The sequence below is a fragment of the Osmerus mordax genome, chromosome 15 (assembly GCF_038355195.1).
Source record: "Osmerus mordax isolate fOsmMor3 chromosome 15, fOsmMor3.pri, whole genome shotgun sequence".
In the NCBI taxonomy this organism is placed as follows: Eukaryota; Metazoa; Chordata; class Actinopteri; order Osmeriformes; family Osmeridae; genus Osmerus; species Osmerus mordax.
In genome coordinates, this window is record NC_090064.1 from 4,459,163 (window position 1) to 4,477,042 (window position 17,880).

The window sequence follows — 17,880 nt, forward strand, 5'->3', positions numbered from 1 at the left end:
ATCTTCATAAAGAATGAGTATGCATTTTTATAGAAAATACACAGAAATATCAGTTGTAAATGTCAGTAAAAAAAACTGACCCATCTGCAACCGACGCAAGCACATCCCACAATTTCCCCAGAACAATAATGCAAGGCCTTATTCTTCTGTTCATTAATATTTGCATTTGTCTAATGTCTACTGCAGAGAACACAGGTAAACAGAAATCCCACTGTAAATCCCAGTGCCCCCGTCTCCCCCTTTTGGCCCCCTGAACCCAAACAAAGTTGTTTCTGCTCAAAGTACTTGCTCTGGGGGCAAACACACAAGGAAGCTGTCTATTGTCATGACATACTGTTGGCTAAATTTCACTTTGATAGATATTTTGTCAACACAGCATGGTCAGACCACAACACAATGTGGTCAGAACAATAGATCTGAAAAAATGAGGGTCTTGGAGCAACACAAGCTAATATACTACTACTTCTTCAACCTGGGATGAAGAAAACTGTAGCCCAATGATTGCTCCTCCTTTCAGAACCTTGTTCTGAGCAAAAGCATAATGGTTCGGGACAATGTGGTTGCACGTGGCCAATAGCACAGACATACCTAAAGTGTGATATGCTCAGGCCGTTGTGTTTACCATTTAAGAGAGAACGTTGTTAAAATCCAAGAAACTGACCTAATCTTTAATCTACAAAATGTATGTTCTGGTTTATAGTCCTCCCCTGTCCTCTTAAATGGTTTGAGGGCTATGGGACTTTAATATAGTAAAACAGGTTAGAATTGAGTTACAAATTGAGAGAAATCAGGAGGATTTACTTCTCTCCAGCTAATAAAATACATTAGTTCACACGAGGGATGGTGAAGACGTGCAAATAAACCAGACAGAATAATGAAAAGAATTTATTCTCTGTCAAGCTTTACGAATTTGACAAAGCATAAGAAACTCGCTGGCTATTTTCACAGATGCGACAATATAAACACACACTCACCCCAGGTTGAGGTGCTTAAGCTTCTGTAGGCTGCTGATCTGGGTGGGCAGCTCTTCAATCTGGTTGTTGAAAACATTCAGAACCTCCAGGTTCTTCAGGTCTGCAATGTTGGGAGGAACAACTGAGGAAAATGTGAAATGGAAAATGTGAAATTTGTGAAAGAATGAAAATTCAAGAAACAAAAGAGTGAAAATGAGAGTGATATAGATGAAAATACAACTCTCAATTTCAAGCCTCCCATTCATCTGAGCACATCAACATTGCAAACTCCATCACTTCAAACACAACATAGAATCAAAAAATGAACACAGCGGCTAAACAGTGATACACCACCCTGTTAAAAACATCAGTGCAACATGAATTGACTAAACAATCTAATAATCGTTAGGTTCACTGACTGGATGTCTTTAATGGTTGAATTAGTTGCCTCTATGACCGAGGCCAAGGGTTTGTCATCTTAATGATGAGTCATTTAGCATAACTGATAAGTCACACATCACCTACCCTGCAACCCACACCTCCCACACCACCCTTACTCCTCCTCCTCTCTGATCAGGTCAATCTAGAGAAGACAAAGATTGATGCGTAAGAGACAGGAGGGGGGAGGTAAGTTTGATAAATGGTAAAGACAGAGAGGGGATAGATGTAGGGATGGAGTGGGAGGCGTACACAAACAGACCAGGTGAACATGACACGAATGGCCCTGGGGAGATTAGGATGGCCGAGCGTTGTTCTGGCATACTGATAATGTATCAGAAAGGGTGTGTGTGTGTGTGATCACAACCTATTGTAGTTGGTGAAACTTCAAAAGCACTTTTCAAATCCCGCACACCCCAAGGAAGTAGAGAAAACTGTAATTTTCAAACTGGCTAATGGAAATTAACTGTTGTGTTTAATTATAAGACATTTAGGTCTCAGAAAGAAAACCGATCATAGAAAATTAGGTGTGCTTTCAACAACCTCGTTTGAACCCATTTGCCCTTCAAACAAAGCTTTACATTTCTGACTTGACTTCAGTGGGAATTTATGACAGAGCCTTTAACTTTGTAAACTCTCTAAATCCCTTTATTCATTTATTTTAGGATTATTTGAACATAGTTGGACCACATCTGACCTGGGGCCTGTACTACGAATCAAGATTTGGCGTTAGCGAGGTAACTTCAGGTTCAACCCAGGGTTTTCTGTATCGCAATGGTGGATCACTTGTTACCAGGGTAGATCGCCATGGTAACACATGCTGAACGGTTAACCTGGTCGGGAGCAGGTTAAGATGGAGATCAGAGATCAACCGGATAAAAGCCCCGCCCACTAACTCATTCTTGAGGATAATGGCTTCACCGTTCATAGAAGATCCTGTGGAGCTTGGTGCGCAGATAGTGAGAGGTGCGCTCAGAAGAGCCAGAACATCAGAATCAGAAAGGGTTTTAATCGCCATGAAAGTTTGCACAGACAGGCAATTTGCTTTGGCATGAAGGTGCATACATTAAACATATAGGAATCTTAAAGGCCATATGGCAGGTTAAATACTACTGTTGATTAATGGGTACATGAAGCACTCAATATATGTATATAATTTAAAATATCTCCAAATGGTGTCTCCAAATAGTATTAAAGACCAGTTTTTTTTTCGTTTTTGGTGTTAGCATTAGCATATTAGCGCAAATCGGCGATGACGTCACGTTGGGGAGTCGTGGAGGAGAGAAGCCCCAGCCAATACTAGAACTATGGGACTGGGATGAAGAAGAGGTGGCAAAAACCACTAATGTGTATGATGGCCCGCAGCCGTATAATTTCGAACCAAGTAGACATGAGAGGGCAAATGAGGAATTGCCCAGACCTGATGGCCGTCAAAGCCAATTAAATGGATGGTCCGAGGAGAATGAGTGGAGAGGTGGTGAAGTGTCCTGGTGAGTTGCTATCATTTAGCAACGCAGCAACGATCTCTGGAGCTAGTCTACGAACAGCAGTGCACATATACAATTTTTTTTTTGCTGTCAGTGAATAGCACCGAGTGAAAGTCAACGTTTTCTTTATATCTAGTGATAGTGATCATTCAGGGCCTGAAAAACATTTTTAAGTAGCCCTACATTTACGTTTCACTTTTCCATGCACAAAAGTCACGTCCGGGTAAAGATTGTGCCTTTGACCAACGAAGATGAGCTGTAATATTATACAAATGAGGTGTTATAAAAAAATGTATTTGTTACATTAAACATTTACACAATTTCTGCAGAATGAAATACTTTCTGTTATGTAATGTATTGCAGCTTTGTCCAAATATCTCTACAGACCGTGCAGCTAATTTCATGCTCAACACTTGAACGGGGGCTTATTACTTGAAAGAGGAATTATTCACTGCGTCTTCTCAGTTACACTATCAGGGCTTGGAAATACTGTGACTCGCTAAAGTAGGCAAATGGCTAGTAGAACATAACATTTCATAATAATTTCAGTCAATCAAACAGCTGCAAGACCCAGTGAAATGTTATATACAGCTAGCAAACTAACGTTAGCTAGCATCGCTAACGACATTGGCTAACTCAACTTCGGTAGGCTATCCTCAGTATTTGCACGCTGGCCAGTGCAAGTACAGTAACATGGCATTTTATTTTGTTTGAGTTTAAACTTGTCCAGTGGGGCAGGTACATTTCTCTGCCTTACAAAAAAAATCCACTTGTCCCGGACAATCATGTCGTTAGCTGTAGTTCAGATAAGTAGACTAGTATTACCGGTAAACTTATCTAGAAAGAAGACATCATGCTAGCTATGGGCTAGCTATGGGCTAACTTGCCAGTCCCACCTAGAAATCCCCCCAAGATCATCCCTAATTCAATATTTTCCCCGACGTTGTAAACACATTAACTGATTAGATGTCCCATGTTTTGATGGTACTAGCAGAGAACATATTAGACATTCTCTGGTACTAGCCTAGTGTTTATTTCTAATCGATTTCAATGGTCTGTAAGCGGGCTTTGGTCGGTCGTCTCCCCAATGTGAAGTCATGCAATGCATTGTGGGGGAAAGAAGAATCATTGCAAAAAGTAGCTACTTTTTAGTATTATATTCCGTTTTGTGACACCCAACAACATCAAATACAATGGATAACAATTTAAATGTTTATTACCAACAAACAAATAGCGCAAATTCGCTGGAAAAATAAACCTGCCATATGGCCTTTAAATTGTTTTATATGAGATCTAACTATACTAAAGGTACATAGACTAGCAATGCTAAGAATTAAAATAATTTAGAGAAACATTTAGAGACCGAAAAATCCCTTTGGCATTCCCTGATGAGTATTTTTTATGAAATATATAGATTCTCAGTTGAGGGAATTAGCTACATATCTTTGCCAGCTTCTTGAGCCGTATGTTGCCAATGTGACACATCGAAGCCGTGCGCTCACAGTCCCACAGACTATGCATAGCGTTGCGTTATTTCGCTACGGGTACTTTTATGTAGTGTCATGTTATGTTATTCCTATTCACTAGGGTGTCTCCCTTTAACCCCTTCTGTTGTCCTTGGGTTGCTTTGACCCATTTTGTAATTATTTCCATATCAGAAATGTGGGTTTCCTTCAACAAAAACATCTCAAACCAAAAAGAAGAATGTGTATGGTACCGTAGAATGCTCTTCACAAGTTAAATAAATGATAATTTCACTACTTTCATTGAATTTGGATGTTTCATTCACCTTTATAGCATTTTTCAAAAAGAATAAATTGGACATTGAAAGAAAGAAATGGTGAAAACCCCCACAAAAGACTCAAAAGGCACAACAAAAACGCCACAAAAAGGTATAAAAAGACCAAAACGTAGAAAAAGGTTTAACAAATACATCCTCATGTGTTCTCCCTTTCATAGGAACACAGAAAAAGAATGTCAGTGTAACTAATTTTCGTGTCATTAATCCAGCCATGTACTATCTCTTCTCATATTCCAGTTTTTCTATCTACAGCCTTGTTTTTTTAAATTAAAGGCTTCTTATAGCCTACTCTATATCGAGCTCCGGGTTCTTTTATACAGGGCCCTCACATTGTCTGCTCCAACCTGAAACAAATAAAGAACATTGTCCCTTTGCACGGCAGACTTGGAGAAAGTTGAAGGTGTCCATTGGACTACTGTGTTTCAAGGTTCATTGTTTATACCTCGTGTCTTTGTCTTGGCCTTGAAGTGAAGACCCTAGGCTCAGGAGGAGGAAGAAGTTCCTCTTCCTGCTGAGTTTAACATCAAAGCAATTTAATCAATTGAGTCATTTGAAATGAGCACTTTAAGGACTTGTGTCTCATGTTCAGACCACCACCATTAGCAAGTCATTACAGACACTTCAATCACAGTCACACGTTCACACACACTCACCATTTTTACCACCAGCAAGTGGTAAAAAAAACTCAAAAGTGTACCCCCAAAATGCTCTCTGAGCAGGCAGACACAGTTTCATCATCATCATCTAGTACCTCCACTTAAGAAAGTAAATGACATATTTGATAAATATTCAGCAACAACATATGGCATACATACTGACGTATGACTATTAGTTTCACTGTTACCTCTGTATGGCACAGTGGGACGACAGTGGATGGTGGCAGCAACACCACTGTATTTCCTGTCACTGCAGAGAACAATAATACATTTCACTCCTACAATATTCATAAATAATTGTTGAATGAACATGGTCACATAGATTACTTGAAACATACATATGCCTGGGTTTCCGAGCTGCTGCCACCAGGGTCTGAAGAAATGCCCCCTACCACTCCTTCCATCATGGGGCGACCCTGATAGCTGGAGAGGGCCAGCTCCTCAGCAAGAGTGAAGTCCTGTGGAGGAGGGCTCCCTCCAGTTCTTTTCCTAATTTTTCTTCCTGTTGGCTGCAAGCAATGTCATTGTTCTATAGGCCCTTTGTATACCGTGGGAGTCAGTTGGCTGAGCGGTGAGGGAGTCGGGCTAGTAATCTGAAGGTTGCCAGTTCGATTCCCGGCCGTGTCAAATGACGTTGTGTCCTTGGGCAAGGCACTTCACCCTACTTGCCTTGTACTTACTGTAAGTCGCTCTGGATAAGAGCGTCTACTAAATGTAAATGTAAATACCAATATCCTGCAAAAGCGACTGACTCAGGCAATTCAGCCTCGTACTTTTTGGCCTTAAAATATGTGCAAGTATTGCCTACTGCTCCTTACCGTTTTGAATTATTTTTTATTTGCTCCCATGATCGTTTGCCACTGCCAGGGTTTCAACTAAAATAATACAGCAACAAAAGTTTAACGTTATGGAATGCACAAGTGTAATTATGGTCACATCTTGTGCCTGGGGCAGTGATATCAATAAGTCATGTAGCTTACCCATTTACAGCGTCTGCTATTTTCTGCCAGCTTGGCAGCAGCGACTGTTGATTTTTGCCAGTATTATATGTCTGTATTCCTGATATGTTTGTATTACAATATTTCACGCAGGAGGAGTAGACAAAGTTTGTAAGATTATTGTCTGCTCCTCCTGCGTGAAATATGCGGCTCTTGTTTTGTCCATGTTTGCGATTGGACATACGGTGCAAACACCGCCCCTTTATGTGAACACGCACGTCTCTAGATTGGAAAGATCTGGGTTGAGTTAGAGAGTTGATAACCGCCGTCGTGATACCGTTTATCGTGATTGCCATTGTTAGGCTTTGTGTAGCCGGGTAACTGAAAGTAATCCAGAGCATGTTGATCTTGATTCGTAGTACAGGCCCCAGGAGGCTCATTTATAAAACTGTGCGTAGAATTCATGTGAAAATGTTGTGCACAATTGAAACACAGAAAGAGTACGCACAAAAATATTTTGATTTATAAAACAGGGTGCACGCCCATCCCACTGGGTTTGGTGGACACAGTGTGGGCATGATTACATTGACAGTTATGTGCAACGAACATGTGATAACATATGTGACACTGTGCATTCGTATTTGTCCGACTGAGGCAACAGCATAATCTAAAATGTCCTCATTTTAACCTTATCATCTATTAGAATGAATTTCATAACATTTAAGAAGTGTTGAAACATTTACGATCCAATCAAATATGATTTGCCATTAAACTGTACAAATATTAGGGGGGGGGTTCTTTTGCATGAAAATATATGTTTTTATTAGAAATCCTTTTTTGAGTGTGTGCTCCAGGGAACTGTTCATATGTAATATGTGAGAGGTTATAAACAAAAAATATTTTCCACAATGTTATCAATTTGAAGGATTTTCTGAGTTTCATCCTTCTGCCATCGGAGTAGCAGTTTCTCATTTATTGTGCGCATGCATGAGCCAGTGTGTGCGGAGGACCACACATTTCCGCGTGAAGTTTGTTTTTTCATAATCCCAACGTTGGCATAGGAACTGGTTCATGCATTCTTTTGTGCTTATGCAACCTTAATAAATAGGCCACAGGGGTTTACTCATGTTTCAGTGTGTTATTGGGTAAACCAAAATGGTTGGTAGGCTATAGGATATGACTAAAGTAAAGTAAAACATTGGGGCCAAGAACATTTTGTAATTATAGTCTGAGGACACAGCACTCGAAAGTACGTTTTAAAAAGTTAAGTGTTCTTAATTTTCACAGTGCAACCAAACCGGAATGTTATTAAAAGGATGTCTCTGTAGTCTACCGCTTTAAAGATCCCATGACATGCTGTTTTTGGATGCTTTTAAATAGGCCTTAGTGGTCCCCTAATACTGTATCTGAAGTCTCTTTACCGAAATTGAGCCTGTGTGCAGAATTACAGCCACTACGAGCAGTCCCACAATGAGCTTTCCTCAGGACGTGCCGTTTCTGTGTCTGTAGCTGTAAATGCTATGAGGAAGAAAAAGGTGGGGTTAACTGCCATGCTTCGGTCGTTTGCAAGCCATGATGTCTCGAGGAAAAAACAATATTGCGCTCGCACAGTCTTAGCTAATTTTCTCATTGGTGGGCCAAATTCTCTGTGCGGGCAAAGCAGAGAAAGGGGAGGTAACCTTCCTCCTTATGACGACACAAGGAGAGGAATTTCAAAACCGAGCGTTTCAGCTTTCATTTTCTCAAAGGCGGAGAAGAATACCCAGGGCTCGGTTTACACCTATCAAAATGTTCTAGCCACTGGTGGACCAAAGGCAGGCTAGGGGAACTCATATTAATGTTAAATAACCTCCTAAAGTGAACAGTTCATGTCATGGGACCTTTAAGACCACTCTTGTATGTCTTTCATAAAGGTTGACCTTGGATTTAAAAAATATATTGCATTTCTTCTGTGACAGTCTCCATGGGTCATGTGAGTGTGGTGAATCAATGCAGATACAGTCCAGAGTCAGATGACCATAGTACACATCACTTCTTCCAAAGATGAAGAACTAACAGACCAAATCAGTCCACAATAAGGTCCATTCTATTGATCTCCAACGATCACAGTAGTTCACTCTTTTCATGCGCAACCGATGGTAGTTGATTGAGTTGAGTCGTTTATTAAGGTTGCATGTTCGCAGAATAGCATGAGTTTAAAGTAGCATACAGCAGCCCAAAGTGAATTTTTCCTGTGTGTATCTTAAAATTAATTGGGATCAGTTACATTTTGCTGTGTGTGCGTAGGTTGGTGTAACTGATCTGACACTCCACTGCAGATAATGGTGAGAGAGATTGATAGTAATAAGGAAGAGCCATGTTATCAATTAGCAGGGAAAGGGTCCACACCCAAGCTCTGCTAAGCATATCACTTTCTCCCCCTCACTTGTATCCCATATCTCTTCATTCCTCACTTTCCATCCACCTATTCTCTCTCTTTTTGCAAGTACAATCCCCCTGTACTTTTACCTCACTAATGAAAGACTGTCCAAATGTAACCATAATTCCTGTCTGCCTTCAAAAGTTCAAAAAGACGACACTATCTTTTATATATGGGGCTTTTTAAAGCAAGTAGGGCAAGATCAGAGAATTTCAGAGCACAAAAACAAATGCACTGTTATGATAAAGAATAAAGTCATGGACTAAAGAATAAGACTCACAACACAATGCACCCACCTTCATAGGACAAATTAATACCATCAATGACTAAAATTCTGTTTTACCCACATACATATTGCAACACACCTTTTCCACCCGTAGATATATGAGGGAATGGATAATGATCCTAATTAGCTCACCTAAAATGTCTTTGATCTTCTCTATAAATAGAGAGGGGATAAATGTGTAATCTCCTTGGCTGTGATGGTCACAGACAATTAGTAGAAACAGGGACAGGGAGATGCACACAGGTAAACAAGCCAAATAATGTGTTTTCTGCACACAGATTAGAAGCCTAGTCCTTCACTGAAATGGAGAAGATAGAATAAGTGTGCTCTCTAGTGGTCTTGGTTAGTAGTACAGAAGGCCACATACTGTAGGATTGTGTCAAATCATCATACAAATACACTGTAAAATACTTGAGAGTAACCACAGAGGATGAAAAGAGAGAAAGACACAGAGAGAATAATCATGACTTACTTGTGAGCTTGTTGTGACTAAGAACCAGCTGTGTGATGTTGGACAAGGTGACTGAAACATAGAAGACGTATACAATCAGTCTACTATCAACATGTCATACTTCAATATTTATTCTGCATTTATATTCTACCATTCATCTAAAATTCTAAATGTTAGGCCTATATGTGATCTGTATTGTAAAAGAATGACAATTGTAGCTACCCAGATGTGTTCTTTTGCTGATTTATATCATTTAACTCATTAATGAACAATTATTGCCATAGTAAAGAAAATAATTAAAATATGGATTTCGTTTTTAACTGTATTCCAGCGGGCTGGAACAGACTAGCCTTAATGTCCTTACATAGTCCTGGGATGTCCAGCATGTTGGATATCCCTCTGTCACACATGTCCACCTCAGGTATATTCTTATCCCGACTCTCCTCCACAATTTTCTTCAAAGACTTTGACATCTTCTACAATTAAACACCATACATAGGGAGTCAGATGGCTGAGCGGTTAGGGAATCGGGCTACTAATCAGACGGTTTCTGGTTCGATTTCCGGCAGTGCAAAAAATAAAAAAATATGACGTTGTGTCCTTGGACAAGGCACTTCACCCTACTTGCCTCGGGGAAATGTCCCTGTAATTACTGTAAGTCGCTCTGGATAAGAGCGTCTGCTAGATGACTAAATGTAACACATACAAAGAATGTGAGTAGTGAAAATCTACTCCACGGATCGGCTAGGACGAGTTCAAGTGCAGTGAGACGTGAAAGTTAAGAAAAACAACAAACTTGAAGTATTTTCAGAGACGCAATCGTATTGTATCTTTATCAGAAAATCCTACCTTTTAGTCTGCAATGGATAATGGGTAAAAATTGCTCGAAAAAGGTACTTTAGCTAATTACTTTGTAGATAGAGCTACCACTACACACCCAAACGGAAGTCGATGTGCGTTCCATAGAATTCTCAAGCTTCCATAAAAGGGAACTTCCTACAAACGGATGTAGGCTTTTTCAACAAACAAAAAAAAGCTACAAGCGTAGTTTCCTTTTTCATCAAATAACTTTTCAAGACAAAAAGGAAAGTTTATACAGTAGGATCAAGGGCTTGGTCCCGTATAGAGCCGCTTGTTGTCCTTTTAAGCAGGATGTTGCAACAGAAATAGGCTCCGCAGTGAAACAATGCAGCAACACTTCGGACATGTGGTTAGCGACCTTTTATTTCATTTTTTGTGTGTGAGCAAATATCACATATTAAGGACCAAGTAGGGTCAGTGTACCTTGTGGCCATTGGTTTTTCTAATTTGCAACCCGTGTTGACAAACGCAAAATAGGGCCGTAATATCGTTTTGTCACTTTAGTAAATCGAACACACATTTATGTATAACGGCTTGTTTTTGGTTGTTTCGTTTTTTTTGGAATAATGAAATAACCATATAACACAAATGGTATAACGAGCCATTAATCGTTGTTTTGATTATTCCATATCCTTTATGCTGATATCTGCAAAAGATGAAAAATAGGCTCGTAATATCGATTTGTCCATTTCGGATGTCAGAACCAGATGATGGCGAAATGCGTGCTTGCCATTGTTTTGTTTTATTTTGGAACGACGGAATAACCATAAAACACAAATGGTATAACGAGTCATTTAGTCGTTTGTTTGATCGGCCGTAGTATGCATACTGGCACAAGTGAAAAAGAGAGAGGGGGAGAGACATGTAAATGATTGGGGGTGTTATTACTTCCGAACACCAGAGGGCAGCAACGACTAGCTTGTTTTAAACTCTGTGATCTGTAGGGCTACCATCTTGACGACACAGCAGCAGGTTCTTTAAGACACACACACCAAGCTGGAGGTACATGCAGGGGCGGATCTACCGGGGTGGCATGGGGTGGCAAATGCCACCCTAAAAATAGCCTTGCCACCCCAGTTGGCAGCTTTGAAAACAAAGAAAAGTTGTGGCTCATCGGACATTTACGAGAGCGAATTTCTAATATCCGAATGCAAGTAAATGCAGCACGAAAACGACTCCATCCACCCTCCCCACACCGCCACCGAAGTTGCTTTCATTTGAACACAAGGAAGGCGCAAACTGACCATAGAAGGCTTCAACTCAAGGAAGAAATCGTAGGCACGGACGGCAGACCACACCGGAGGAATGAGGTGTTAAGCAATTATCTATTAATGACTAAGAATAATTACAAAAGTGCAGGGCTATACGGAGTTGCAATGTTACTTTTCCTGTTGAATTGAGGTTAATAACATTAACTCGTGAATTCTTTGGGCAACAAAGCAACAACAAAGATGACTGTGGTAAAGTTAGTTTGAAGTTTGATATTCAACAGATATTCGGACGCCCAGTATTGTGTTATTTTAACCGGTGTTTAGCACTGCTACAACCGGCCACTTAGCCAATGCTTTTGGCTGCCTAAACAACGCGTACGTTTAGGGACCGTCAACAAATTACACATTTCAAAAGTCAATAGCTTTTAAACAACATGAACTAGGAGCGTCAAAATAATGTTAAACTGTTGAAGATGTATGCATTCATGCTGCAAAGCCTTTATTTTGTTCATTTTCATCTCAGGTTATTAAAAAATATTTTATTCAAAATAAATCGTAAAACTTCAATAGCTTTTTGTTCATGTGACCTATAATACTCAAATTCATTTCAGTGTTCACTGACTATGCATACATGTTGCACAGCCTTTAGTTTTTTCATTTTGATCTCACACACATTTGCCACGGGATGCCACCCCTCAAAATCTCCTGCCACCCTCTTGCCACCCCATGAATATTTTTCTAGTTTTGCTAGTTGCTACTTAGTTAATAAATCTTTGATGAACCCAAGTTTCTTTAATATATTGTAGCGTCCCCGACACGGGTCGTTATAAGTCGGAGACTAGACGTGATATTTTGGTTAAGGCTTTTATTTTCAACAACAGGCAGCTATTTAGGCTACTGCCCACGCCCAAACTAACCCCTTGTACTCTGTAGAACTTGCTATTAACAGGTAACACAGTGGAGTACAACGGTTGCTAATAGTAGTAGGACACAGGTTCACTACAACAGCCACAACTTAAGAGCCCCAAACCCGCCCAAACTTCCCCTTATATCGCCTGTTGTCACCCCGGAACTTAAACGTGACCCTCAGTACTCTACCAATAATGTCCTGACATTCTTTCCCCCTTCCTGAAGTGCAGGGTCGCTACACAGCCTCCCCCTTTACAAGCCCTCGACCCCGGGGCGCACACAAAGTCCTTTAGGCGACCCGGAGGTCTCCCGACCCTTCTGGGTCTGTCCGTGGGCCCCCCCTCCCCAACAATTGACCTGGTCCTTGTCCCATCTGGGTCACCAGTCGGTGTGTCAGGCCCTTGGTTGTCCCCACTATCCCGAGTGTCACACCCAATCGTCTGTCTGCCCCTGTATGGTGCCATGCAGTCCCGATGGACCACCACACACCGCCCCCTCAGTGGTGTTAGCAGGCGGTACACCACCTCTCCTACCCTGGCCAGGACCCGACACGGCCCGATCCAGGTTTTGTCCGGTTTCGGGCACCGACCTTTTTTCCTGGCTGGGTTGTGCAGCCAGACCAGCTCACCGGTGTCAAAGTGTTGTCCTCGTGTGTGTGTGTCATAGTTGCGCTTCGGTCTCGCGCCTGCACTCTCTAGTTGAAGCCAATGTGTCATTTGTTGACAATGGCTAGCTGCTGGGCTAAGGTCTTATTGAACCTCTCCACTAAACCATCACACTGAGGGTGGAGAGGCGTAATGCGGGTCTTCTCCACCCCCAGCCGCTGGCACATTTCCGAGAACACTCTGGACTTGAAGTTCCTTCCCTGGTCCGTGTGAATGACCTCTGGGACTCCAAACCGACTAATGAACCCTCCTATCAGTGCGTTGGCAACAGTCTCAGCTTCTTGGTTTGGGAGGGCGTAGGCTTTGGGCCATTTAGTGAAGCAATCCATGGCTGTCAACACCCACCTATTTCCCCCCTCGGACACAGGGAAGGGGCCCATCACGTCTACCCCCACCCGCTCAAGAGGAGCCCCTACTGGGAACTGCTGGAGTTGGGCGTGTGACTGCCCAGGGGGGCCCTTCCGGGCCGCACAGCTGTCACACTGTCTACAGAAGTCCTCCACGTCTCGTTTGTGTCTCCCCCAGTAAAACCCCTTCCTCAACCGTCTCAATGTCTTGGTCGCCCCGAAGTGTCCACTGCCCATCCCCCATGCAACTGTTCTAACACAGTTTGTCTTAGGACCCTTGGGACCACCATCTGCCACGTGACCTCCCCTGTCGCTGGAGCCATCCAACCCCTTTGCAGCACCCCCTCTGCTAGTCCTGAAACCCCGCCCAGAGTCCTTTTGTGCCTGGCGAAAGATGGGACACCTCCTCCCTGCTGGGACATTGCCCCACACGTACCCACTCCAACACCGGGGCCAGTTCCCTGTCCTCCGCCTGCTTTTCCCTCCACTCGCTGACGTCGACCAGGCTAGTCTCACTGCACACAGGGAGCCCCAGCTGCTTCACTTTCGCCACTGCTCCTCCCTCCTCGCACAGCTCTCTCTCTGGCCACTCTTTTTTCACAGTAGCCGCAGCCTTCATCTGCACAGGGTCGGCGGGACAGGGCGTCTGCGTTGGCATGGCGAGCCCCTGCCCGGCGCTCCACCCTGAAGTTGAAGGACTGCAGCTCCTCCATCCAGCGTGCTATCTGTCCCTCTGGTTCCTTGAAGGACAGCAGCCACTGTAAAGCAGCGTGGTCAGTGCGGATGAGAAAGGGGACACCACACAAGTAATATTTAAAGTGTCTCACTGATGCCACGACAGCCAGTAGCTCTCGACGGGTCACACAATAACGCCGTTCCTCCTTGCTGAAGGTTCTGCTGAAGTATGCCACCACCCTCTCTCCCTCCAAGCTGGGCTGTGCCAACACTGCCCCCATACCCACGTTACTAGCGTCTGTGTCCAGTATGAAGGGCAATGACGGGTCAGGTGAGGCGAGGACGGGCGCTTCACCCAGGGAACTTTTCAAGGAGTTGAAGGCTTGTTGGCACTCTGCAGTTCAACAAAACTCCCTGTCTTTTCCCAACAGGCCTGTGAGAGGAGCAGCGATGGTGGAAAACCCCCTCACAAACCTGCGGTAGTAGGACGCCAGCCCCAGGAAGCTCTTTACCTGCTGTTTTGATGTTGGAGTAGGCCAGCTATTTACAGCCTCCACCTTATCGGCCTCAGTGCTGATGCCCCTCCCCCCTACACGATGGCCCAGGAATGTCACCTTCCGTCGCATAAAGTGACACTTCTCAGGGTGCAGCTTCAGACCCGCCCCCACCATCCTCTCCAGCACTGCCCTCAGTGCCGTCAGACCCTCGGTGAAGGATGCGCCATGAGCAAAGATGTCGTCCAAATAGACCAGGCACTGCCGGTTGGGGACATCCGACAACACCCGATCCATCAGACGCTCGAACGTGGCGGGAGCATTGCACAGTCCAAAACACAGCACTCTGAACTGCCAGTGGCCTCGGTGGGTGGAGAACGCCGTCTTAGCCCGGGCCTCTGGGGCGAGAGGCACCTGCCAGTATCCGCTACGTAGATCCAGGGAAGAGAACCAGGAGGATCCCCTCACCGAGTCAAGGCTCTCATCGATAACGACAACATTCAGCCCTCTATAGTCTACACAGAAACGCAGCTTGCCTCCCTTTTTAGGAACCATGACTACAGGAGCCGACCACGGGCTATTAGACGGCTCAATGAAACCCATTCTCATTGAGTCTTTTTACAATTTGGACCAGAGGACTTCTTCCAGAGCGGACAAGTTTCTTCAGGTGGTGAAGATAATTTTCAAAAGGAAATGCACTGCAGTTGTCAAGGCAGCCAAATTCCTTGGCATCAGCAGCGAGGTGCAGCATGGAGTGGACGTTGTACACTAGGAAGCACTCCCCATACAGAAACCTTCCTTGCTGTACAAAAAATGAGAGAAGTTCATGTGCATATGAGCAGTGGGCTTGCACCAGGCTTGGAGAAATGAGCATGCACATTGCAACGCTGAAAGCCATGAAATGCTCAAACAGGTCATCTTGTAGAACTCCCCTCAGGACCAACTTGCCAGTGTAAAGAGCAAACTGACGGAACTCTGTGGCCTTCCAACGCTCAAGATGTTCCAAACCCCGTGGCTTTCTTGCGAAACTGTTTGGAATTGATGTCTTCAGTTGCTCAAGTCTCACACTCACCTCCTTAATCTGCCCTGAGGACATTCTGGTCTCAGTTTTTCCTTTTGTCCACAAAAGCAAAAGCTTCTTCATTACTCCAAGGCAACACTGGTGCATATAGTCTACAGGAAAGGATGTGATCATGTCAATACAGAGGTTGGAGAAAGGTGACATTTTTCCTTCCTGGTGATGTTCCAGTTGAGTTAACTCTCTGAAGGATTGGTCAGTCCTCAGTGTGAGATTTTCAACCTCTTGATAGGTCATCCGTCCATCCCAGAACCCCTTCTGTGTGCACCTGTCACAACCAAAGTACTCTGAGTACTGCTTGATACACTTGACAAGTACCTTTGCAGGAGCGTCACAGGTTATACACCTTATCTGGACACGTATCACCTTGTCTCCCCACTCCAAGCCACTTTGCATCACGTCCTCCAGTTTGCTGACTGCATCGCTGATGAAGTCGAGGGAGGTTGGTTTGGATGACACCAATGCCAGAGACAAGGGGAAAATAGATTTTGGTGACAAATTGATGCAGCAGAGAACAGGCCAAAGAGATTGGTTGGTGCTTTTAAAAAGAGGCAAGCCATCAACGTTCAGGGAGATGTCTACACTATCTAATTCTTCAAGCACTGCTTGGGGATACTTTTTAAGATGTTCCAGAATCTGCCCTCTCACATCAAACTGAACACGATTCATTTCAGACTCAGTCTCCACATTCACTTCATTGGTGCTCTCCAACAAGGTTCTTGCAGTGGAACGAAGCTCTGGATGACCATTTCTTTTCAGGACCTTCAATAAGGCATCTACAGCATTGTGTTTCTCTCCAAAATCAATGGCCCATTCTTTAAGTTGTTCCCTAAAGGAAGAGGCAACTGCACTGTCCTCATCACCATCACTAGAATCCTCTGATGTCTGGATCTGTTCCAATTCAGGGACAATGTTGGTATCGTCATGCAGCTGCTCTTAGATGGTACATTACATTTACATTTAGTCTTTTTTTTTTTGTGGAGGATTTTACATCCTCCACTCCCAGGGCTATCTTCACTGTACATCTCCTGATCATTTTGATTCTGCTCATGTGGTTCTCCATCGTGTGTATTCTTTTTCTGTGCTCTTGACACCCTTGCCCAGATACGATTGTATTCTCGCTTCTTATCAGCTGACGACATCTGCTCAGTGGACACAGCCCTAAAATGGTGTGTCTGGAAAATGTTGAATATTGAGCCACATTATAAAACCTTTTCTTTTTTTCATTTGATTGTTTTAACTTCATTGACTAAACTCCAAGAGTGATGGTACTAACTTCAAATAACATTAGTATTATCCTACCTTTTTTTGTACATCCTGTCAAATCTTCCAGCACTGTATGCTATATCTTCAGAAAGTACATCCACCCGGAAATACAGAAGTTGCAAAATGAAAAAAAAGCATAGATTGTTAAACTCTTGCCATCGAGAACTATAATGTACAATGATTTCAAGCAATTAATGTATAATGATTTCAAGCAATTAACCATAGCAATAAGCCAATATTACCATATGAGTAAAGTGACAAATTATTTTCTATATTTATGTATTGCCTTGTGGTTTGCATACAGAAGATCCCATATTAAAATGTATATTGAATTGTGCATGTTTGACTTATGTAGTGCAGTTTAAATAATTAAAAAAAAGTATTGGAATTGTAATGGACAGCTTGTGGGTAATTATGATTAAATTACTTTTTTGTCTAACTTAATTATCGTAGTTAAGTGGCTGTAGGTTATGTAGCCTATGTTAAGTGTTTCAGAGTTTCATTACACGATGATCTTTCAAAAAACAGGTCTATTACCTGCTGTGGCAATTCAGATGTGTATTTCTGCCATTACTTTCAATACTAGAACTCCGGACGTCACGTGACTTAAATGTTTTGCCGTCATTTCGGCAGGAAAGTAGTGGCAAAAATGAACGGCGCCCGCACGGATTTAAACCAGTCCGAGTTCACTGCGCACTTTAATTCAAAAGACATAGGCAGCTATAAAGCAAAACTTGATCGATTAAACATTAGTGATCCATATAATGCACCCGGAGTTATTTTTACGACCTTAACAAGTAAAACGGAAAGCTTCCCTGACCTTCAGTATCCAGATACAACAATCTAATCAACTTTCCTTCATATACTCTGGAGACTCACCGAGAGTCTTTGAAAGCCTACAAAAGCTTGCAGGGATATAAATGGACGCAATCAGCTCTATTCGTG

The 17,880-nt window shown here is 42.9% G+C and overlaps 1 protein-coding gene across 2 annotated transcripts in view; it reads right to left on the reverse strand.

Annotated features, from left to right (window-relative positions):
* Nucleotides 1–10,569, reverse strand: part of rsu1 (Ras suppressor protein 1) — a 107,668-nt gene extending 97,099 nt beyond the window's left edge. Inside the window, exons 1-4 of one of the 2 annotated variants that reach the window (XM_067251989.1) lie at nucleotides 10,367–10,569; nucleotides 9,794–9,905; nucleotides 9,451–9,501; nucleotides 975–1,095 (exon numbers count right to left, since the gene is read on the reverse strand). In XM_067251989.1, the coding sequence (XP_067108090.1) occupies nucleotides 975–1,095; nucleotides 9,451–9,501; nucleotides 9,794–9,905; nucleotides 10,367–10,393 (311 nt within the window). In that variant the 5' untranslated portion in view covers nucleotides 10,394–10,569. Of the gene's footprint in view, nucleotides 1–974; nucleotides 1,096–9,450; nucleotides 9,502–9,793; nucleotides 9,906–10,278 lie in introns of both variants that reach the window. The other variant, XM_067251990.1, reaches the window with a different exon arrangement.
* Nucleotides 10,570–17,880: the final 7,311 nt, after the last annotated feature.